This window comes from Grampus griseus, assembly GCF_964374135.1.
Source record: "Grampus griseus genome assembly, chromosome: X".
Classification (NCBI taxonomy): Eukaryota; Metazoa; Chordata; class Mammalia; order Artiodactyla; family Delphinidae; genus Grampus; species Grampus griseus.
Window position 1 is genome coordinate 129,277,067 of NC_138999.1, and position 22,480 is coordinate 129,299,546.

The 22,480-nt window shown below is 62.9% G+C and overlaps 1 protein-coding gene across 5 annotated transcripts in view; it reads left to right on the forward strand.

Moving 5' to 3' along the window:
- Nucleotides 1–335: 335 nt before the first annotated feature.
- Nucleotides 336–22,480, forward strand: part of ATP2B3 (ATPase plasma membrane Ca2+ transporting 3) — a gene marked incomplete at both ends in the record, with an annotated part of 40,510 nt that continues 18,365 nt past the window's right edge. For 2 of the 5 annotated variants that reach the window (XM_082680946.1, XM_082680948.1), the window contains 15 exons: nt 336–543; nt 4,543–4,740; nt 4,924–5,181; nt 5,578–5,703; nt 5,828–5,950; nt 9,006–9,047; nt 10,522–10,686; nt 11,053–11,267; nt 11,912–12,154; nt 12,528–12,769; nt 15,280–15,514; nt 19,873–20,052; nt 20,184–20,271; nt 20,881–20,987; nt 21,285–21,476. In XM_082680946.1, coding sequence (XP_082537072.1) covers nt 336–543; nt 4,543–4,740; nt 4,924–5,181; nt 5,578–5,703; nt 5,828–5,950; nt 9,006–9,047; nt 10,522–10,686; nt 11,053–11,267; nt 11,912–12,154; nt 12,528–12,769; nt 15,280–15,514; nt 19,873–20,052; nt 20,184–20,271; nt 20,881–20,987; nt 21,285–21,476 — 2,622 coding nt within the window. Of the gene's footprint in view, nt 544–4,542; nt 4,741–4,923; nt 5,182–5,577; nt 5,704–5,827; nt 6,007–9,005; nt 9,048–10,478; nt 10,687–11,052; nt 11,268–11,911; nt 12,155–12,527; nt 12,770–15,279; nt 15,515–19,872; nt 20,053–20,183; nt 20,272–20,880; nt 20,988–21,284; nt 21,477–22,480 lie in introns of all 5 variants that reach the window. The other 3 variants (XM_082680947.1, XM_082680949.1, XM_082680950.1) reach the window with 3 other exon arrangements.

A 22,480-nucleotide genomic window follows, 5' to 3' on the forward strand; every position in this document is an offset into this window, starting at 1 on the left:
TGCTGGCGGCGGCAGGTCCCCACCAGGAGCCTCTGACGCCGCCTGCTTCCCCACGCAGCGAGCTTACGGTGGCAGGACACGGGGGTGAGCTGGCAGGTGGGCCTGGGAGGGCAGTTCTGCATTCAGTGAGTCGCGGCTCAGACGGAGTGCAGATTTGCAGAGAACATTCCAGGAGAGTGGACCTTGGTTTTGTCTCAACCGAGCCCCGGGCTTCTTCTCACCTCCTTCTCCCCAGGTGTCTGTGTGCGGCCACTTCCCTCTGCCGCCACCTCGCCGCACCTCACCCAGGCGCTGGGACCTTGGAGGACACCCTCCCCTTCCGCGCCACAGGCAGGATGGGGGACGTGGCCAACAGTTCCATCGAGTTCCACCCCAAACCCCAGCAGCAGCGGGAGGCCCCCCACGCAGGGGGCTTTGGGTGCACACTGGCTGAGCTGCGCTCCCTCATGGAGCTCCGAGGGGCCGAGGCGCTGCAGAAAGTCCAGGAAACCTACGGGGATGTGGGCGGGCTCTGCAGGAGGCTGAAGACCTCACCCACGGAGGGTAAGTCTGCCAGCAGAGCCCTGGCACGGGCGGCGTGTGCGCCGGGGGTGCACGGCCCTGCGCCGCCCCTCACTCCTCCCTGCAGACGTTCTCTGGCCCCGGGGGCAGGCCCCGTCAAGGGCTGGGCGGGCTTGCAGCAGCTTCCCAGAGGCACTCCTGACCACGACCATGACCATGATCGGGCCTGTGCGCTCCCATTTCCCCCTGAGTGGGACATGCTCTGTGTGGGGCAACCCAACCCCCTGCACCTGTGCATCCGTAATCAGCAGTTCCCGCTTGCATCTCTTCTTTGGATTAACTAGAAATGGAACGACAGAGAAGAGGAAGGGAGAAGCCGGCACCGAATTGCACATGCTGGCGGGATGGGCCCCAAACTGAAACCCCAGCAGCTCTTCCAAGAGACGAGCGGGGCAGCCCCTGACCGAGTGCCCCCGGTTCACCATATGCTTGGCCCTCTGTGCAGTTGAGGGGGGCAGGAAGAGGAGGAAAGGCGTAGGGTTCGGTCCTCTAGGGAGGGGCTTGGGGTGGGGGCCCGGTATAGTGCTGAGTGGAGGTGGCACCAGCGCAGGCCATCCTGAAGAGGTCCAAATCTGAGATCTGCTGCAGGGAGCCTCTAGGGAGCCTGGGGTGTGTCCTCTAGAAGGTTCTAGGGGTGGAGGCCTGATTGCCACCTTGGTCCCCCCCTCTGCCCTGTGGCCCTTTTCCCCTGCCCTGCACCAGCCTTCCCCAGTCCTGCCCGCTGGGTCTGCTGGGAGGCCGGGACCCGGGGAGCCAGGCTTGGCCCCAGTTTCCAGAGGCCGGAGCATTTCTGGCCCAGCTGCCGCTTCCCCGGCAGGGCTGCTGGTGCCAGGGCTGCTGCCGGCCAGTGCCGGCTGATGGCATCAGCTCCTGTCTTGGCTATCACACCTCTGTCCACCCAGGGCCCTGGCCGCCACCCTTGTCTCCTGCTCTCTGGCTCCGTCTGTGTGCAGGTGACACCTGGGCTGGAACGGGCAGTGGAGATTCCTCCTGCCCCCGCCCCCCCTGCAGAGGAGGTGGGCCTGAGGCTGGGTGAGGGGGCGCCCCGCACGGCCAGCTCAGGAGCTCTGAGGGGCCGCCTGGGTCTCTCCTGCTTTGTGCTCTAAAGGGACCCGGCCTGGTGTGGGTGTGTGATCGGGGCAGATGGCTTGGTTCAGGGCCGGAGGAGCTCTCTCCTGCTCTCCTCCTCACCCATCCCCTCCCCCCAGCCCCCGGACTTGGGGCTGGGGTTGGGGGGAGGCCAGGGTGGAGGGCCATTTAGCCACAAGGGCTCTGGCCTCTCCCAGATAAAAGGAAGCAGATGGGCTTCAGCTGGTAGCTCTTTCCTCTGCCTGTCAGGCCTTGTTAAATATTTAAAATGTCAAGGCCCCTGGGAACGTGCCCGATTCTGCCACAGAGGCTCTGGCGCTCGCCCGGTGCCTGCGGAGGGGCAGGCGTAAAGAAGGGCGGGTGCCCAGGTGGGTGACCCCAACAGAGGGACCCCAGCCTGGCTTGGTCTGCATCCCGAAGAACGAGCGGTTCGAGGACCACCCTCCCATCTCCGACCCTGGGAGCCCTCAAGGCCCCAGAGTTCTCACCTGGACGTTCCCGCTCCTGCTTCAGACACAGTGACCTGAGCTGGGGGAGGGGCGACTTAGCTGAGCCCAGGCCCCCCGCACACCCCCTGGTGCTTTGGGGAGGGTGAGGAGACCAGGGCATTTTCAGCTATCCAGGAGGATTCCAGAAGCCAGGGAGCCTGGGTCTTAGGCCGAGCTGCGGAGACCTGGGCCCCGGCCCTTCCCCCGCTTGGCCTCCACTGGCACTCGTGGAAAGGAGAGGGCAGATTAGCCGAGAACTGCCCCATGTGGTCCTAATCCAATTCTGATGGCATCTGGCCTCTGCTCTGGGCAGGGTGCCCACCTGAGTCCATGCCAACTGCCGGCCACTGCCCCTGCACCCAGGACCTGGGCCACCTCAGGGGCCCTGCTGGACCAGTGCGTGCTCAGAGCCAGAGGGGCTGCAGCTGCCTTCGGTCACCCCAGCAAGCACTTCGGCAACAGCAGCTCTCCGGACCCCTGAACCCACAGGAAGGCCAGGGCCTCTGGCTGGTCTAGAGCAAGGCATAGAGAAGCACTGCCGCCGCACCAAGGGCAAACCAAGGCCAAGGGACGGGCTGAGGGAAGGAGGGAGGGAGGGAGCTCCTGGGGAAGGGGCCCTGGGGGCCTAGCTTCCTGCGGGGACCAGCCGGGCATAGGGGGCAGGGCAGGCAAGATGCAGATTCCTGAGGCGTGACGAGGACCCATGGGCTCTCCTCTATCATTCTCGGGGCCTCCAGATCAGTGCCCTTTCCCAGGGCGGGGGTAGTGGAGACCCTGAGTGTCTGGGAGATTCAGGGTTCGAGGACCTTCCTAGTAACAACCCCACTTTTCACATCTCCTGTAGGTGAAGGGAGTGGGACATGGGCCCTGAGCTGGGTCCCCAGCCCTTAGGAGCTGAGGTCCTGAGCTTCTCCCAGACCCCCAACTCCACAGCCTCCAGAAACTTGAGCCGTGGCCGGGCCCAGGCACAGTGAGGCAGGGGAAGGGCAAAGACAGCTGTGGCTCCTGCTGGGGGGAGCGGACAGTGTGCGGTCATGGCCTAGCTCAGGGGACGTGCCAAGGCAGTGTGTCTGGGGGCTTTTGCTCTTGTCAGTCCTTCCACCCCGAGGGGCCCCCTCCCCTCCCCCTCCCCTCCCCTCCCCTCCCCCTCCCCTCCCCTCCCCTCCCCTCCCCTCCCCTCCCCCTCCCCTCCCCCTCCCCTCCCCTCCCCCTCCCCTCCCCCTCCCCTCCCCTCCCCTCCCCTCCCCTCCCCTCCCCTCCCCTCCCCTCCCCTCCCCTCCCCCTCCCCTCCCCTCCCCCTCCCCTCCCCTCCCCTCCCCCTCCCCTCCCCTCCCCCTCCCCTCCCCTCCCCTCCCCTCCCCCTCCCCCTCCCCAGAAGCCACCTTTCCCTGTCCAGCACACACCCACCCTCCTTCCTTCCAACCCCTTTGCACCACACTCAGCACTTTCTTGTTCTCAACTCATCTGGGACCCGGTCTTGTGTGGCTTTCCAAGCCAGCAGGGGGCACCCCAAGGGCTGGCACCCGGGTCCTTCTGGTTGCCCACCCCCTGCCCCTCCCCTCCCCGCTGGAGGCCTGGGGAGTGGCAGCTACTCAGGTCTGGGAACTGCAAGCCACTGTCTGTCCACGAGGTGTCAGTGTGGGACCAGGCACTTGGGGGCAGAGAAGCCAGAAAGGCTTGGGGGGAGTGGGGGGTGGGGGGCCCGTGGATGGGCCTGGAAGGAAGCAGAGTCCCAAGCGCTGAGGTCGGGGCCAGGGGACCGTGTCATCCCATCTGCCTGCCTCTGGGGAAGATGGCCAAGTGGATGCCTGGCCTTCGGAGGCAATGGCCTGGACACCAGTCCCACATGGAAGCTTTCGGTACCTTCAGGAATGGGCCTGAGGAGACTCATGCTCTAGAAGGAGAGACCCAGCGGCCTTGGTGCAGGCCTGGGTGGGAAGTGGGTCGTCCCAAGACTGAGAAGTCAGGGCCCAGCTTCCAAAAGCTGGGGCGGGCCCCTTTGTGGGTGTTGATTCTGAGCCGCTGCGCAAACCACCCCCCTCCCTCCCTCCCTCCCGGCTCACACAGCTTGTTGGGGCTGCGGAGGGGACTGTAGTTCCTGGAGCTCCGCAGGCGCACCAGGAGGATGGTCCCCCGTTCCTTGCGCTCGGGCTCCGAGTTACCGCGTGGTCGCGGCCGCGCACCGGTGCCCTCCAGGCAGCTGGAGAGGCTGCCAGCGCTCCCGCCTACATGCCCCCAGGGTTTGCAGAAGGGCTCCAGGTGCCAGGCCAGTGCAGTGCCCGCTTTCTGGGAGCTATCGGTGTAGAGGGAAAGACAGGCACGGAGAAAGGGGCAGGGGGATGCGGGGCTGGCCTTTCCCATCCTCTCCTTCTGTGCCTCTGCTCCACGTGCCCACGCTGCGCAGGCCTGGCCGACAACACCAATGACTTGGAGAAGCGCAGGCAGATCTACGGGCAGAACTTCATCCCTCCCAAGCAGCCCAAGACCTTCCTGCAGCTGGTATGGGAGGCCCTGCAGGATGTGACCCTCATCATCCTGGAGGTGGCTGCCATCGTATCCCTGGGCCTCTCATTCTATGCGCCACCTGGAGAGGAGAGTGAAGGTGAGGGGCAGGTCTGGGAAGGGCGGTGAAGGAGGACCTGGTGGACGGGGGCGGGACGCGGGTGGCAGCGCAGAGGTGCTGGCAGGAGGAGGGGAGGGATAGAGCCTGAGATGACGGAGGGAAGAAGGGTGGCCGAGGGACTTCTCTGCCACCTCTGCCCTTCCCTCCTGTCCTCGGGCACAGCGTGCGGGAATGTGTCGGCTGGGGCAGAAGACGAAGGGGAGGCCGAGGCGGGCTGGATTGAGGGGGCCGCCATCCTGCTGTCTGTCATCTGCGTGGTCTTGGTCACGGCCTTCAACGACTGGAGCAAGGAGAAGCAGTTCCGGGGCCTGCAGAGCCGCATCGAACAGGAGCAGAAGTTCACCGTCATCCGGAACGGGCAGCTCCTGCAGGTCCCGGTGGCTGCGCTGGTGGTAGGGGACATCGCCCAGGTCAAGTATGGTGAGCGCGCCCATCGCCACCCACGCTGCGGAGGGGCTCAGCTCCCACGTCAGGGGCAGGCCTTCTCCGGGGAGCACGTGGGGCGGGAGGCTGCAGGCGGGCAGCTCGGGCAGCAGGCCCGGCAAAGACGGGGCGTGTCAGCGGCCTCAGCGCCCCAGGAGCAGGCTGTCCCCACAGCCTGTCGAGGGCCTCCCCAGCACGGCAGGGCGCTCCTGTGGGCCCCATTCCCTGGAAGACGGATGACAGGGCTAGGAGTGGGTGGGTACCCCCAGAAAGCAGAGCAAAGGAAGAGGGCCGCACACCCGACAGGACCTCCTCTGGGGGAGATGGGAGGCGGCATGGAGGAAGGCCTCCTGGACGCATGGTCTGTGGTTCTGGCCACCTGGCCGGCCTTAGGAGACCTGCTGCCCGCCGATGGCGTGCTCATCCAGGGCAATGACCTCAAGATTGACGAGAGCTCCCTGACGGGCGAGTCGGACCACGTGCGCAAGTCGGCAGACAAAGACCCCATGCTGCTGTCAGGTGAGCCCAGCGGGACCAGAGTCCCTGCTCCTGGAATGCCCGGGACAAAACCTGTAGGTGCTGAGCAAGCCTCCCATCCAGCGGTGCAGATCTCTGTCTCAGCCTCTGTGTGTTGCTGTGCCAGGCACTCACGTCATGGAAGGTTCTGGAAGAATGGTGGTGACAGCCGTTGGTGTGAACTCTCAGACAGGCATCATCTTTACCTTGCTTGGGGCTGGTGGAGAGGAGGAGAAGAAGGATAAGAAAGGTAAAAGGCAACAGTACCCTGCAGTTCCAGTGCCACCAGGCCGCTGGCCCTCGTACGTAGCCGTGCTCTCTTCTGCGCCTGCCTGGTGACGGCCCCTTGCTGGCCCAGGCCCTGGCTCTGGCACTGGGGAGAACCAGCCCTCAGGGGCTGGGAGGCCATACCGTCTCCTGGTTCCTTTTGGAGACCCCTCTTCTGGGGTCTTTGCCCCAGAGCCAGCAGGTTGGGGCCCCCCGTTTTGTGTGAGGCAGTTTCCCTCGGATGGCTCTTCCCCTAAGGCTTTGGGGGCGTGGGTGCCAGGGTCGGGGGAGTGCCCTGCCTGGGTAGGAATGGGGTTGGAGCGACAGGGACCAGGCACCCGACTTGGGGGTGTTCAGCCCACATGGTGAGGCACTGAGGGCCCCAGGCCAACGTGGCAGCTAGGGAAACAGGCCATGCAGCCAAAGGTGGAGGGCTCCCAAGCAGAAAGGACTAGACACCCCAAAGGACAGCCAGGGCCAGAGGAAGCTGAGATGGGGCCAGGGCCCTCACCCTAAGGGAGAGCAGTGTCGAGGGACAGATGTCTTCTGACGGCCCAGCTCTGTATTCACCCTGGCCTACCTGGCACACGGCTACCCAGCCGCCTCCTCTTGCCAGCGTCCCGAGCCCCAGGCGTGGCTGGTGCCCCCTCCACTCCTCAGAACAGGGTTTACAAAGCTCTGGAGCTCGGCCAGCATCCTCCCCCGCCCCCATCCCAGTCAGGACCCCGCTCCCTCCCACGACTCAGGCCTGCATCTGCTCGCCTTGCTCTGGCCTGGGTCTCCCCTCAGGCCACTCCTGCCATCAAACCAGGTAAGGAATGCCGTTCTCTAGACGTGCACCCCACCCCTGAGGGAAGCCGCCTGGGCCCACTAGAAGTACAAAGACACGCACGAGTGCGGGGAGACCATGTGCCAGAGCGCGCAGCCAGGGCCCTGGGGACAGGGCGTGCGGGTCGCCAGGCGGGATCGGTCCGCCCAGCCCAGTAACGTGGGGACAGGTCAGCGTAAGGAAAGGCGCACTCGTGTTCCCGGACCTGGGCACGTGAGGGAGGAAAAACGGATGAGCTGCTGTTGCCTAAAAGCCTCCGTGGGCCCCGCCTCCTGGCAGCCCGGGCCTGGCTTCCCTTCCTGGACTCCTCCCTGCTCCTGGCCCACCCGGCCCACCCCTCACAGCCAGTGGGCACCGGCGGACCTTCGGCCACCTTGGCCACACCAGGCCCCCCTCCCCGTGGGGCTCAGCCCGGTGTCTCGCCACAGCCAGCACCCTGGGGCCCACAGGAGGGCAAGTGGGTGGGTAGGCAGGCCCTGGGCCTCCTCTGGGCTGGACTGGAGTCCTTGACGGCTGCTCGGCAGGACGCCTCTTCCACATTCCTTCCCAGGCTCTTCCCCTCCCGCTAGGTTCCCTTAAATGTCACCATCCTTCAGGACTCGGTCCTAGGCCCCTTCTCTTCGACCTTGACAAGACCCCTCCAGGCCCCCCCGCCGCCGGCTCTCCCCCAGCCCCGGTTCCTCTCCCTGGCTTGCTGTGCCACTTGAGAGTCAGAGGGGACACCAGCAGCAGCTGGCTCCCTGGAGGAGGGGAACGTGGCGGGGGGGGCCCTGCAGGGGAGGCAGAGATGGCCAGGCTCCGGGGAGGGGGCAGTGGCACCCACGACCCCTCGCCTCCCCCACGTCTCCGCCAAGGCCCTGGCCGCTGCAGAGACCAGAAGGTGGCACCTCGCCCTCAGCATCCCCCCTCAACGCCCCCCGCCACCTCTCGATCTGTCCATCAAGGGCGCTGCTCGCCCGCCTGTCTCCTGCCTTCCGGCACTGACCTCTTTCCCCACTCCTTCCCCTGCCTCAGCTATGCCCCTTCTCAGGCCAGGCCCAGCCCTCGTCTTCCCATTCCCACCGTGCTCATCTCAAACCTCCCTCCCTCCTCCAGAAGTTGCCACGGCCCCAGGGCAACACGCCCGCACTGTGCTGCACTGTCACCCACCGTGTGTCTACAGGTGTCTCCCCTGCCCCGCCCCAGAAATCTCCTTCACCTATGAATGCCCCACAGGGCCCAACTGACACCCCACTGGGGCTGCGAGGGGACCTCTCCCTCCTCCCTGGGACCCCCAGACCAGACCCCACTGCCTGGGAGCCACCTGGCCTCCGGTCTGTGTCCCTGGGTCCCCAGTGACACGAGCTGTTGGGTCGTGGCTGACAGGCCGGCCCACTAGCCCTTCCTGTCCCAGGCTGGTCGTCTCTGGATCCAGGGCAGTGTGTGTGTGGCCTGCAGAGAGCTCTCCCGGCTGCTGCCCTGGGGCAGGTGAGGCAGGTGGAGCTGGGGGGCGGAGCCTGACCCCCAGCTCAGAGCCCGTCACCTGCCGGCTCTCCTGGGCCCTCCCAGAGTTGCAGTCCTTTCCGGCCTCAGAAACCAGAGGCACAGCCCGCACCGTTGACCTTGGCCTGGGGAAGCTGGTCACTGCCCCAGTCCCTAGCACCCAGCTGTGGGCTTCATGGTGGCAGAGCACGTCTGTGAAGGCGCGCCCGCACAGCTCCAAGTGGGGCCCAGCCCGGCCAGTGCCCCTGCCGCCCCCTCCAGCGCTGTGGGTGCCCCAAGGCTAGCCGTCTCGCTCCTTTATCCTCTAAAGCGCCCACAGACTTGACTGCTGGCCACGCTGCACAGAAAGCTGATCTCTAGGCCACCAGGACTTAGGAACCATCTAGGTCAACCCCCTCGCACTGATTCTGGGGGGAGCACCCATCCCGACTGGGGGGCCCTGTTTGAGGCAGCAGAGCTGGGACCTGACACCTGGCAGCTCTCATTACCCGTGGTGCCGGCCCTTCCAGAAACCTCCCACTGCCGACCATGCGTGAGCCAGGGTCTGTCCAGGGCTGGCCCGCGGCTTCTCTGGAGGGCTGGAGAGCAGGCCCTCTTCCCCCGCCCGCCGCCCTCACCACACTCACTGGCTGCACTGTCTGTGCCCCGCTGTCCTGTGTGCGCGTGTGTGCCAAGGCCACATGGGTGTTCTCAAGTCTCCGTGTCTGTCGTTCCTCTCCCGTTGTAGGCAAGCAGCAGGATGGGGCGATGGAGAGTAGCCAGACCAAAGGTAACGCGCGCCCTGCGCTCAGGATGGGTGGCAGAGGGTGCGGCGCAGGGTGGGGGGCCGCCCGCCTCGGTTGCAGACCCCGCCGGAAGTGCGCAAATATGGCCCGTGAGCCAGCATCCTGCTGAGGAAACTGAGACTTAATCGGGCCTGCGGGTTTCCTGGTTCGGCTGCCTGTCTGCTGAGCCTTCGAGGCCTGCGCCCCTTTCAGCCGGAATGCCTGGTGGGTGCCGATACCCTGTAGCCAGGGTGAAGGGTTGAAGGTGCTGGCAATCCAGAGATGGATAAAGTACGGTCCTGGCCCTCAGGAAGGTCACGATCCACAGACGTGAACCCGGGGCAACACTCAAGTGCAGTGTGGGACCCAGGAACGCAGACAGACGACTGGAGTTCAGAGGCCGGCTGGGGTTGGGATGGCACTTGGGACAGGACAGTCCAATGGCCAGGGCCCCGGGCAGGGGCAGGGAGTGGCAGTCAGTGGGGTAGAGGCTAGAGTGGCCCAGTGGGGTGGGACCTTGAGTGTCGCTGAGGCTGTGGCCCGAGGCCATGGAAAGAAGAGGCCACCGGTGAGCGGTCTCAGGGAGCCAAGGGGAGAAGGGATGGGCGGGGAGACAGAGAAAGAGGGAGCGGCTGACACTGCATGGTGGCAGGAGGCATGCAGAGGCACTGAGAGCCCCACTGGGTGGGGGGACAAGGACGAGTGGCAGGGTTGGGTGCCCCCTGCGGGTGGGGGACGGATGAGATGACACGGGGCGGCGTGTGAGGCGGTGGACGGGCCAGAGGCGGGTGTGGGGCAGGGGACACAGCACCACCACGTTAGGGTCCACCAAGGGGGCTGTGAGAGGGCTGCCGGTTCCGGAGAGGAGGTGGAGAGGCACCTAGGGGAGAGGAGGGAAGGCCCCATGGCGAGAGAAAGGTGCAAGGCTTGCCCGCCAGCAGCCGGGGCATGGGCTGAGGACTGCGCGCGTGCCGAGCTGGGGCCCCGATGGAAGTCCAGGCATCCGCCCGAGGGGTGTCCACCTGAGGGCTGGCAGGAGAGACGGCCTGAGCGGGGAGCGGGGGAGGAGAGCGCGGGGATTCCTGGGCCTCCCTGAGAGGAGTGGGAACGTGGCTAAGACAGCAGTGGGCAAGAGTCAGCTCTGGGTTCTGGAACATTCCATGGGCCCCAGGCCTCTGCTTTCAGGTATTGAGATTTGGGGCGTTACAGGACTGGCCACGCTGTCTGTGTGCCCAAGTGCTTGTGTCTGTCCTCCCTTCCCCTGCGAGGCCCCACGAGAAGCATCTCTGTCCTGCCCAGGACAGCGCTGGAGCCGCTGCCCACCTCAGGAGGGCCTGGGCTGATGAGAGAGGAGGGAGAGGACAGAGCCCCCTGTTTCCTCTCGGATGGTGTGGCATATCTTTCTCCGTGAAAGCCCCTTGCAGCCGTCACCCCAGCGGCCAGGCCCTAACCTGGGCTGCGGGTTTCTTCTGTGTGCAGCTAAGAAGCAGGATGGGGCCGTTGCCATGGAGATGCAGCCCCTGAAGAGTGCAGAAGGTGGGGAGACGGAGGAGCGGGAAAAGAAGAAAGCCAACGTGCCCAAGAAGGAGAAGTCGGTCCTTCAGGGAAAGCTCACCAAACTGGCTGTGCAGATCGGGAAAGCAGGTGGGGGCAGCCGAGGGGGCGGCCCAGGGGCCACCGACGGGCAGGGGCGGACACTGGGCTCCCGGACTCGAGGCCGGACCAAGGAGAACAAGTGGGAAAGGGATGTGACGTGGGGTGTGGGCCAGGCAGCAAGGGCACGGGCTAGGAGCAGGTGATGGCCTTCAGGGCCTGGTTCCGCCCCCTCTGGTGAGCGTGGACTGCGAAGCTCCGTAAGGCCAGAGACCAGGAGCGCCTCCCCCGACTCGGGGCCACGGGAATGTGGCTGCAGCGCCCCTTAGCTCTTCCCTCTTGCTGTCTCCCCTCCCTCACCCCTGCCGGCCACCCTTCCCGCCTCCGTGCTCCGTGGCCTCTGATGTGGCTGGGCAGGGCTGGTGATGTCTGCCGTCACCGTCATCATCCTGGCCCTCTACTTTGTGATCGAGACCTTCGTGGTGGATGGCCGGGCGTGGCTGGCAGAGTGCACACCTGTCTACGTGCAGTACTTCGTCAAGTTCTTCATTATCGGTGTCACCGTGCTGGTTGTGGCTGTCCCAGAGGGCCTGCCTCTTGCTGTCACCATCTCCTTAGCTTACTCTGTCAAGGTAATAAAATAAACATGACACGAATAAGAATTCCGCGATCCCAGGGTACAGACCCAGAACTTGTGGTGCAAAGCCGTTAAGCAACTTGGACGAAGCAAGGACTGGATAAAGTTTGGGATTGCTCAGGGGAAGAATGGTAGGCCAAGCAGGGATGTGGAGCTGGACTTGCACATCCTTGCCCACCTGGCTCCCTGGGCAGCGGCGGGTGACGAGCTAGCATCTGCAGGATGTGGGCAGGGTCGCCGAGGGGCCGGGGGAGTTGAGGTGGGGGCAGGGGGAAAGGGGGCCCCTGGGAGACGGTGGGCAGGGCAGAGATCGGGGTGGGCAGGGGAGCCACAGGGCCTGCAGGTGACCCGAGAGGGGGCTCTGGGCAGCAGGGAGGCTCCAGCTGCGCTCCAGGGAGAGTGGCCACCCAGAGTCGACCGTTCGGCCTGTCTGACGAGAGTCCTTACGTCTCACAGGCCCGCTGCCTCGGCTTGACCACCACCCCACTGCCATCTGAGCTGTGCACCTGCTGCCCGAGGTCCCGGGCCGTTAGTGCCGCGAGGGAAGCTGGTGGGCGGAGCAGAATCCTACATGCCGCTGTGCTCCCCCACCCCGCGAGGACAGCTGGCTACCCAAGCCTCCATCTGTGCCCTTTACAGAAAATGATGAGGGACAACAACCTGGTCCGCCACCTGGACGCCTGTGAGACCATGGGCAATGCCACGGCCATCTGCTCAGACAAGACAGGCACGCTCACCACCAACCGCATGACCGTGGTGCAGTCCTACCTCGGGGACACCCACTATAAAGAGGTTCCGGCCCCCAGCGCCCTGACCCCCAAGATCCTCGACCTCCTGGTCCACGCCATCTCCATCAACAGTGCCTACACCACCAAAATACTAGTGAGCCGGGAGCCAGGGCGGGCCGAGGCGGGGGTAGGATGAGAGGAGGGAACCTGGCCCGGCTACGGCGTAGGCGTCACCAGGGGCTTGCTAGGCTCTCTTAAGGACTTTTGAGCCGAGAGCCACAATCGTTTCTGGGGTGCTGGTCTCCCTCCTCGTCCCCGGACACTGGGCGGGGCCTGCAGGTTCTGGAAGCCCTTCCCAGCCCAGTGAGTCGTGGAAAACCTGCCCATCTAGTCCGTACTGGAGGCCCTCCTTAGCTCCCTGCCACCACACCTGAAAGACGTGGCGGCCGAGGCTGGGCTGGGCCCGGGGACAGTAAGGAGGGTGGCCTTGGGCCTCCAGGGCCATGCTGGTTCTCCTCACCTCGCAGCCTCCAGAGAAGGAAGGCGCCCTCCCACGCCAAGTGGGCAACAAGACGGAGTGCGCTCTGTTGGGCTTCGTCCTGGACCTGAAGCAGGACTTCCAGCCCGTGCGGGAGCAGATTCCTGAAGATAAGCTTTACAAAGTGTACACCTTCAACTCGGTCCGCAAGTCCATGAGCACAGTCATACGCATGCCCGACAGCGGCTTCCGCCTCTTCAGCAAGGGCGCCTCGGAGATCCTGCTGAAAAAGTGAGTGGGCAGCAGGACCCAGCCCGGGGCTGGGGCTAGCTAAAGCGTGTGGCATTTCTGGTTGTATTATTGCGGTAAAGTAGACATAGCATAAAATTGGCCCTTTTCATCACTTTAGAGTGGACAGTGGAGTGGCATTAGGTGCATTCGCACGGCTGTGCGCCATCACCACCACCCAGTCCCAGAGCAAGTTCATCGCCCCGAAGGAAACCCTGTGCCCGTTACACAAGCACCCCTCCCCCTCCCCCCAGCCCCTGGCAGCCACTCATCAGCTTTCTGTCTCTGTGGATTTCCTATTCTGGATGTTTCCTATAAATGGAATCATACGGTACACGTGGCCTTTTGCGCCCGGCTTCTTTCACTCAACATAGTGTTCGGAAGGTTCATCCAAGTTGTAGCCCATATCAGTGCTCCATTCCTTGTTATGGCTCAGGTAGACCACATTCTGCCTACCCAGTCATCCAGCGACAGACACTTGGGTTGTTTCCACCTTCGGCGACTGTGAATCACGCTGCCTTGAGTGGTCATGTGTGAGTTTCTGCTTGAACGCGTGTTTTCAATCCTCCTGGGTATATTCCTGGGAGTGAAATTGCCAGGTCGTATGGTAATTCCATGTTTCGTTTTTTGACAAAACACCAAACTGTTTTCCACAGGGGCTGCCCCACTTTACTTCCCCATTAGCAGTGCACGAGGGTTCCAGCTTCTCATCCTCACCAACGCGTTATTACCTGATTGTTGTTGTTGTTGTTGTTGTTGTTGTTATAGCCATCGGGATCTCATGGTGGCTTTCATCTGCATCTTGCTGATGACTAGTGACATTGGCACCTTCTCATGTGCTTATTGGCCATTTGCTTGTCTTCTCTGGAGGAATATCTATTCCAGCCCATGCCCATCTTGGATGTGAATTCTTTGTCATTTGATTGTTGAGCTGTAAGAGTTTCTGTATGTTCTGAGTATTAGATCCTTAACACATTCTGGTTTTGCAGTATTTTCTCCCGTTCTGTGGGCTGCCGTCTTTTCACTCCCTCGATAGATTTTTGCTCACTGCCTTGATTGTCCTTGGATACACAAATGTCTTTCAATTGTGAAGTCCAGCTTATCTCTTTTTCTCTTTTGTCGCTTGTGCGGGGTTCCTTTTAGAGGTGGTGAAAACGTTCTCGGGTTGACTGTGGTGATGGTAGCACAACTGTGAATATACTAAAAGCCATTGCATGGGACATTTTAAGCGGGTGAGTCGTGTGCTGTGTGAATTGTATCTCAGCAGAGCTGTTAGGGAAACTGAGGTGGGCGACACACGGCTCTGCCTCCAAGTGCACCATGCCCCGCACCCGCTCAGCGTTCACACCTCCCCTTGGCCTTGGCCTCTGCAGCGCCCACGCACCCTTCTAAGACTTGGCCTGATTGTGCTGCCGTGCTCACCCCCGGCTTTCTGGGGCCTTCAGGACAGAGTCCCGAGCAGGACCTCTGGGCTCCTCCCGTGGCCTCCACAGCTGGCTTCTTTCCTTCCTCACCAATCTGCTCGGGGCCCCCATTTGTCCGTCTGCCATGCCAGCCTCTGGGGCCCGTGTTTCCTCTGCTCCTTCGTTTTCTGCACCTGAATCCTGCCAGCCTTTCCCATCCCAGCCCTTCTGTGGTCGCTGCCTTGTCGTGGCCCTGCTCCGTGGCATTCGGTTTTTGCTGATGTCCCACCTCTCTCCCTAAAGCGCAACGGGGCAAGAGTGACAGCCCCCCAACTCCCATCGAGTCTGTGCGGAGCTGTGGGAACAAAGTACCATCATCCTGGGGGCTTCAAACAACAAAGACCTATTTTCTCCCAGTGCTGGAGGCCAGAAGTCCTCAATCAAGGTGTGGGTGGGGTCGCCCTCCCCCTAAGGCCTCCAAGGGAGGATCCTCCCTTGTCCGTCCCAGCTGCCGGTGGTGGCTGGCCACCCTTGGCCTCCCTCGGTTTGTAGCTGCATCTCTCCAATCTCTGCCGCCATCGTCACACAGCCTTGTCCCTGTGTCTGTGTCTCGACGTGTCCGCTTCTCTTTTTTTGTTTTGTTTTTTTGCGGTACGCGGGCCTCTCACTGTTGCAGCCTCTCCCGTTGCGGAGCACAGTCTCCGGACGCGCAGGCTCAGCGGCCATGGCTCACGGGCCCAGCCGCTCCGCGGCACGTGGGATCCTCCCGGACTGGGGCACGAACCCGCGTCCCCTGCATCGGCAGGCGGACTCTCAACCACTGCGCTACCAGGGAAGCCCCCGCTTCTCTTTTTATAAGGACAGCAGGCATTGGACTGAAGGCCCACGCTCCTCCACTGCGACCTCATTTAACTTTGCGACAACCCTCTTTCCAAATAAGGTCACATTCTGAGGTTCTGGGCAGAACGTGGAGGGGCACACTGTTAGGCCGCGCACGAGCACAGCGCCCCCTTCTGGGAGAAGCCCTCCACTGCATCACATGGAGGGCTCAGCCGGAGGCCTGGCTCCCCCGCCTCACGGCGAGGGCTCCTCTTGTTCTGTCCGCCCCAGGTGCACCAACATCTTAAACAGCAATGGGGAGCTGCGCAGCTTTCGCCCTCGGGACCGGGACGACATGGTGCAGAAGATCATCGAGCCGATGGCCTGCGATGGGCTCCGCACCATCTGCATCGCCTACCGGGACTTCTCCGCTGCCCAGGAGCCCGACTGGGACAACGAGAACGAGGTCGTGGGCGACCTCACCTGCATAGCCGTTGTGGGCATCGAGGACCCCGTGCGGCCCGAGGTAGCCAGAGCCCCTCTGTGAGCTGCCCGCTTGTCGGGACGGGTGGAGGGGCCACGCTTCTTCGCGTCTGGCCTCGGTGGTGAGGCCTTTAGACGTAAATGCAAGGAGGGAACTGCCCCTTTCTCCTGCCCTCCTGGCCGTCACGCCACTCCCTGCCAGACTTTGTAGGCAGAACAAATGGCAGCCCGCCAGAGTTGGACCAACTGGGGAGGGTGGGCGATGGCAGAGCCTCGGGGTCCTCCAGGGGCATGGCCAACACGCCCCAGATCAGACCTTCCCCGGCACACTGGACCCCCACCCTCGTCCTCTTGCCCTTGCACCCTTCAGGAGGCTCGGTCCTGCCATCTGGAAGGCCCCCTCCTGCTTGGCCTCCGCCAGGTAAGAGAGGGCGGCAGTTAGAACCTCGACGGCTGCCAACGCCCGCAGGACTGATGGACCAGAGGGGCTGGTGAGGGAGACGCAGGAGCCGGGGACAACTCCCAGGGCTCTGGTTCCGAGAACTGGGTAGATGGTGTTTGGGGGGCTGGGGGAGGGGAAGGCAGTTCTCAGTCGAGGGTTTGGTTGGGGCCGAGTGAGGTTCGGGACATCCCCATGGAGATGTCACGTGGTTAGGTCCTGGCCAGAAAGACATTCTCCAGAGGCGTCTTTTCATGAGTGATGGTCGTGGGTGCAGCGGAGCACAGGTAGGAGGAGCCTGCGAAGGAGACTCCAAGGAAGGGGCCGGGCGGGGAGGGGAGACTGTGAGGGGTGTGTGGCTGAGCAGGGCAGCCAGCGTGTGGACGCAACTTCACCCAGAGCTCTGCTGAACAGGGAACGGAGCGACAGGGCAGAGGTTGGTCAGGGTGCAGAGAGGAAGAGCAATGGAGGCGGTGCTGGTCCTTCAAGATGCAAGACCCCCGAGGGAGAGAGCCTGCCAGGCTGGCCCTGGAGCGGGGTGCTGGCGGCAGCTGCAGGACACCAGCCCCCAGAGAGAGTGTGCAAGGCGCGGGGGGTGCAGGTTGTGAGGCAGGGAACAATCCTCTCTCTCCCAGGGCCTCTCCAGTGGCGCCCACCTCGTGTCAGAAGCACGGGCACCTTGATCCTGCCAATTAGCCTGAAAACATGTGCGTGCACGGGCTGCCCTCAGCTCTCCCTCGGGAGACAGGCATTCACGTACTGGATCAGACACCACAGACCCTCCATTCAGAAGTCAGGGGTCATCAGCGACAGCGCATCCCCGAATTCCAAGGAGATAGGGACCATCGTGTGCAGAGAAGGGGCACCCGGAGTTGGCCCCAGGAGGAAGCGGGTGGTGGCAAAGGCAAGGAGAGAGACTTAGAGCCAAGGAATGGGCCCAGAGAAGGCAGGTGGGGAGAGGAGCTGCCTGGAGAGCAGGGGCACAGGATGCCGCTGAGGGAGGCAGGGCTACCTCCAGGGACACAGGGACTGGGCCTTTCCCTTCGCCGGACCAAGGAGAAACTGAGGCGCAGAGGAAGGCTGTGTCCATACGGCGAGCCGAGTCCTAAAGCCATGTGGTCCTTGCATAGACCCGATGGCCTCTCCACCTGAACAGAGCCCCCAGGTGGCCGCTCCAGGGTGATGGTTGTCCTCTCCTTACTCCTTGGGACGTGTCGACAGTAGCAGCTCTAGACTTTTCCATCCAGATAACTGGGGCTGAATGAAGCTGCCGGAAAGCCAGAGCTCCTGTTGGAATGTCTCACAGACCCAGGAAGGCGACATTCACGGACCCCCAGGGCCCTGGCCAAGGCCATTTCTACAGCATCATAACAAAGCCCCCAGCCCTTCCACCTCCACCCTTTGCCCGGATGGAGGGGTGTGAGGTGTGAAGCGGCTGGCAGCCGCACGGCACGGGGAGCCCTTCTTGCCTGACCCCCTGGGCCAAGGAGCCCTGCAAGCTTCCCCTAAGTTCCAGCACAAATATTTGTTGCAGACTGAAGCTCTAGTCATCGATGTAAGGTTGGAGGCCCGAGACGTATTTGTAGGTCTCTGAGGCAGAGCTGCAGAGGCCCTCTTCTGGCCCACGGCAGCTCATTTACAGAAGCGCCAATGAGGCTAGGCTGGGGGCCGGATGGAACAGTCCAGAAGGGCTGCACACAGGCGGGGTGAGGCCCAGCCCTTCCCCCGGTCCGTGCTCTTCTCAGAGAGGGATATTATTGTTTTTATACGTTTTCATCTTAGAGAAAACATGGATAAAAGTTCCCTGAAGGTCACCCTGAAGGCTCAGCCTCAGTGGCTGTCCCGGCGGCTAGAAGCACAGGGTGAGAGAGCCGCCAAGGCCAGGCAATGGGCAGCTCGTTTAAGATCCAGAAACGGCCTTGGTAAAAGGGCCCAGGGGACAGGACCGCTCCTCTCTGGCTGGAGAGTGGCTGAGTGAGAGGCTGGGCAGCAGGTGGGGAAGCCAGGCAGAAGCCCACGGGGACCAGCCATCCGCGCAGTGGCCAAGGAGGGGAGCCCCAGGTGCTGACGGCAGGCGGGAAGGCCGATAGGGTGCTGTTCAACTTGCCGGGATGCCTGGGGGCCTGGGACGGCTACAGCCTGTGGAGGGCCTGGCAGGGGGGTGTCTCTGCCCTGGGGAGCTGCATGGACCCTGTAGGCAGGCTGTACTTACGCCAGAGGGCCTGGGGGCTCCTGCAGACACCTGGCTGCCTGCTGTGCTGTCGGGCCTCAGCCAGTGGGAGGCAGGCGAGGAAGGACAGTCACCCGATGAGGGAGAGGGCGCCTGCAGACGGAGGGAGCATCCTGCCACCTGGCTTGGAGGCCAAGGGCCTTTCAGACCAGAGACGAGCCGGGCCTGGGCTGAGCCCACACAGAGGAGGCCAGCAGAGGCTGGACCTGGGGCTCCCAGGGCTCAGGCCCATCACGGCCACTTGGTGGCAGCAGAGGGGCTGCTCCTCCCAGACGCATCAGAGGTGGTGGGGGGAGCTTGTTGGAAAGGGAGGTATCTCCCGGCAGCTCATCCTCTAGCGCTCAAGGATCCCCAAAGAACAGAAAGCGTCCCTGAGCTGAGCGAGGAGACGCGTTACCGGGGGTGTGGGACGCAAGCCCCCTTCCCGGGGCGGGGCCTTCTAGGCCGCCTGGCCATATTTGCTGCAGGGATTGTAAGGTCACTCTGTCCCAGCCCAGAAGTGGGAGCCCCTCTGGCTGGGCCCCGGGTACCCCTCCTCTTCCTACCCTCTCCCTGGCTGAGATCACAGCCTCCACACCCTGGCTTCGGGGGCCACCAGCGTGCCCGGACCTCCCGGGCCAGTGGTCCCCTGCAGCCGACCTGGCCCCGCCTGCTGCCCACCTCCCCTGGGGTCTCCCAGCTGCCCTGACCCCCTGGCGCCTGGCCCCAGCTCCCCCGGCCTGGCCACCAGGCCACCCCCGGGACACCGCGTGCTCCCGTGCTCTCTGTCATGCTTACACGGTTCCGGGGGCTCAGCCCGGCCCCACCGGGAGCCCACAGTGGGGTGCGCCGGGCCCAGCGGACTCATCTCCTTGCCCCGCCGCATCTCCTTGCCCTCCTCTCCCCTCCTGGCCCCTCAGGCGCGGTCGGCACGACTCTCCTCTGCGCTGCTGTCTCGGGCTCACAAGTCCCCTCCTCGCTGGAACGGGAGTTTCTCCACTCCACAATGCCACCCCCTCCCAGCTGGCCTCCGCTCCCTTCAGCACTGGAGGGATGTCTTGTTCTTCTCCCTTTTCCGGAATCTAATCTTATGTTTGGAAAATGGAGAGGTACTAAGGAACCAGAGTGATGTCCCATTTCCTCTAATGAGCAGTGAGAATGCCTTGTCATGTCAAGCCTACGGCTCTAAATGTCTTAGGTTTTATATCATTTAAAAAAAAAAAAGTGGCGGGGAAACAGATGTTAGTGAGCTTGGCCAACAAGGCCAGAGCCTGCCTTGAGTCAGGGCCCGAGAGGGTCCAACCCGAGGTGGGTCCTGCCAGCTGGCGGGGCAGCTGGGGCCAGAGGTTCCTTTCTTGTCCTTCCGGAGCTCACTGGCACGGCCCCTGCCAGCTGGCCTGCTAATGGGACTGGTCCTGGCTCGGCTGCTCTGGGGCTCCATTTCCCCAGTGGAAACTGAGGTTGAAAGAGCTGGGTGATTTCTCCGGTCACCTTGCTGCACACGGCTCCGACGGTGCCCCTTGACAGCATTCCAGTGGCTTCTCCCAGCCTTGCTCATGGTGTCAGGGCCTGGTTCTGAGTCGTCGGTGGTCCCCGGGGCCGGCACAGGGAAGTAGGCACCTGGGCTTGGGGGCACCCTGCTCCCTGCGGGCCAGGCTCCCAGCCGGGGCAGAGCTGACAGGCCGTCTCTCCCGCCTCCTCCCGATCTGGATGGAGGAACGGCTCTGGGCTCCAGCCATCTTGTCCCTTCCAGGTCCCTGAAGCTATCCGCAAATGCCAGCGCGCTGGCATTACAGTCCGCATGGTGACGGGGGACAACATCAACACGGCCCGCGCCATTGCGGCCAAGTGCGGCATCATTCAGCCCGGGGAGGACTTCCTGTGCCTGGAGGGGAAGGAGTTCAACCGGCGGATCCGAAACGAGAAAGGCGAGGTAGTTCCCGGCCGCCAGCCCTCCCTCGAGTCCACGGTTCTGGCACTTTCTCCACCGCCGCCCCCTCTGTTCAGCCCTGACTGCCCGCCCTGCCACCGAGGCTCTGCAGCGTCTGTGCTTTTCCCTCCCAGATAGAACAGGAGCGTCTGGACAAGGTGTGGCCCAAGCTGAGGGTCCTTGCCCGATCGTCTCCCACCGACAAGCACACTCTGGTTAAAGGTAATGGAGTGGGCTCACTCCTCACCCTGCCCTGCCCCTGCCCCGGGGGGCGGGACGCAGGCGGGGTATGGCCGTCACCCCTCGGGTCGTCGTCTGCTCCCAGATGCCCAAAGCTGAGCTTCCAGTTGGGTCTCAGGGTACTCAGCTCTGGACCCATTGCTGCTGGAGACTGTGTCTCAGAGGAAGTCACTGGCCCTCCCTGAACCTCATCGGGAAAATGGGGATAATAATGGAGACTCCCTCAAAGGGCTGACCTGCCAGGGCTCGAGCCTCCACTTCTCTGCGCTCACAGTATCAATGGAAGACGCCAGTAGAGACCAGCTCTCTTCATAGCAGATGGGGAAACTGGGGCCCAGGAGAGGGAGACATTTCTCCAAGTTGCCCAGTGCCGAGCCCCTGCCTTCTACGAAATCCCACCACCCTGTATCATCGCACTGGGTGATGGGCCAGGGTGGGAGAAGGGGGATGCGACTGCCAGTGAAGGCACAGGACTTGGTCCCAAAGATGGTGGACAGCACGGAGGACTGGAGCCTACTGCCCCCCCCCCGCCCCCGGGCTGGTCACCCGGGGCCACAGGTGGCACCAGACCTGCCCTGATCTGTGTTCCAGGGATCATCGACAGCAACACCGGCGAGCAGCGGCAGGTGGTGGCCGTGACCGGGGACGGCACCAACGATGGGCCAGCCCTCAAGAAGGCGGACGTGGGCTTCGCCATGGTAAGCCACCCGCTGTCAGCCTGGCTCACCACGCCAGGTGGGGCCTTGTGATGGAGGACGTAAGCTTTGTGCAGCAGTGTGGGGGCTAGCGTTGAGGCAAGTTGCAGAGTGCCAGAAGTTTCTTTCTCTCGCATCTTGGCCACCTGGGCCTCTGCAAGCTCTGCCCTGTTGGTGGCGGCTGCAGCGGTGGCGCCCTCTTTGTTTGTGAGCAAAACCTCTCTAGTACAAGGACACGTTTGGAGTGGGTGAGGGGGGCTGGGGAAGGGGCCCCGTGGACACGGTGTGTGTGTCCCCCAGGGCATCGCGGGGACTGACGTGGCAAAGGAAGCCTCGGACATCATCCTGACGGACGACAACTTCACCAGCATCGTCAAGGCCGTCATGTGGGGCCGCAATGTCTACGACAGCATCTCCAAGTTCCTGCAGTTCCAGCTGACGGTCAATGTGGTGGCCGTGATTGTGGCTTTCACGGGTGCCTGCATCACTCAGGTGGGCACTGGGGGCCACCGGGGCCCAGGGAAGACCCCGGGCTCTCCCTCCCATGGCCGGGCTCCTCCCGCCCAGTGCACCTGGACCCCAGTGTGCAGAGCAAGCCCAGGGGACCCCGCCCCCAGCAGGGTGAAGGCTGAAGAGCCCCTACCTGAGGACCCAGTGGCGGGAGCCAGGTTTTTTTTGTTGCAGACTTTTTTGGTTGAGATAGAATTCACCCATCAAAAACTTCACCGTTTGAGAGTATACAATTCAGTGACTTTTAAGTACATTCACAGTGTTGTACCATCATCACCTCTATGTAGTTCCGTCATGTTTTCATCACCCCAAAAGGAAGCGCCACTCCCCCTCCACCAGCCCCCGGCACCCGCTCATCTGCTTTCTGTCTCTACAGACTTACCTATTCTGGACATTTCCGCTACACGGAACCAAATCATAGGTGGTTGTTTGTGTCTGGCTCCTTCACTTAGCGCAATGTTCTCGAGGTCCATCCATGTTGTAGCAGGTACTTTATTCCTCTTGATGGTGGACTGATGTTCCATTGTATGGAGCAAGCACCTTGTGTTTCTGCATCCCTCCATCAATGGGCATTTGGGTTGTTTCCACCTGTGGCCGCTGTGGACATGCGTGTGCAAGTCTTGGTAGACCTGCATTTGCGCTTGTCCTGGGTCTGCTGGGAACTCCGTGGTTAACCTTTGCAGGAGCCTCTTTTCCTTTTTCAGTTCTCCAATTCTCCCCATTAGTGAGTGTCCAGAATTTGTCTCCCTTTCAAAGGTATTTTTGAATTGAGATAAAATCCGCATGACATAAACTGTACCGTAATAGCCATTTGAACCAAAGTGTACCATCCTGTGGTTTTTGATGCATTGCACATCTTGTGCAACCGTCACCTATACCTCAGTCCAGAACCTTTTCATCACCCCTGTACCCACCAGGCAGCCACTCCCCACTCTCCTCTCCCCCAGCCCTGGCATCCACCCATTCGCTTTCTGTTTCCATGGGTC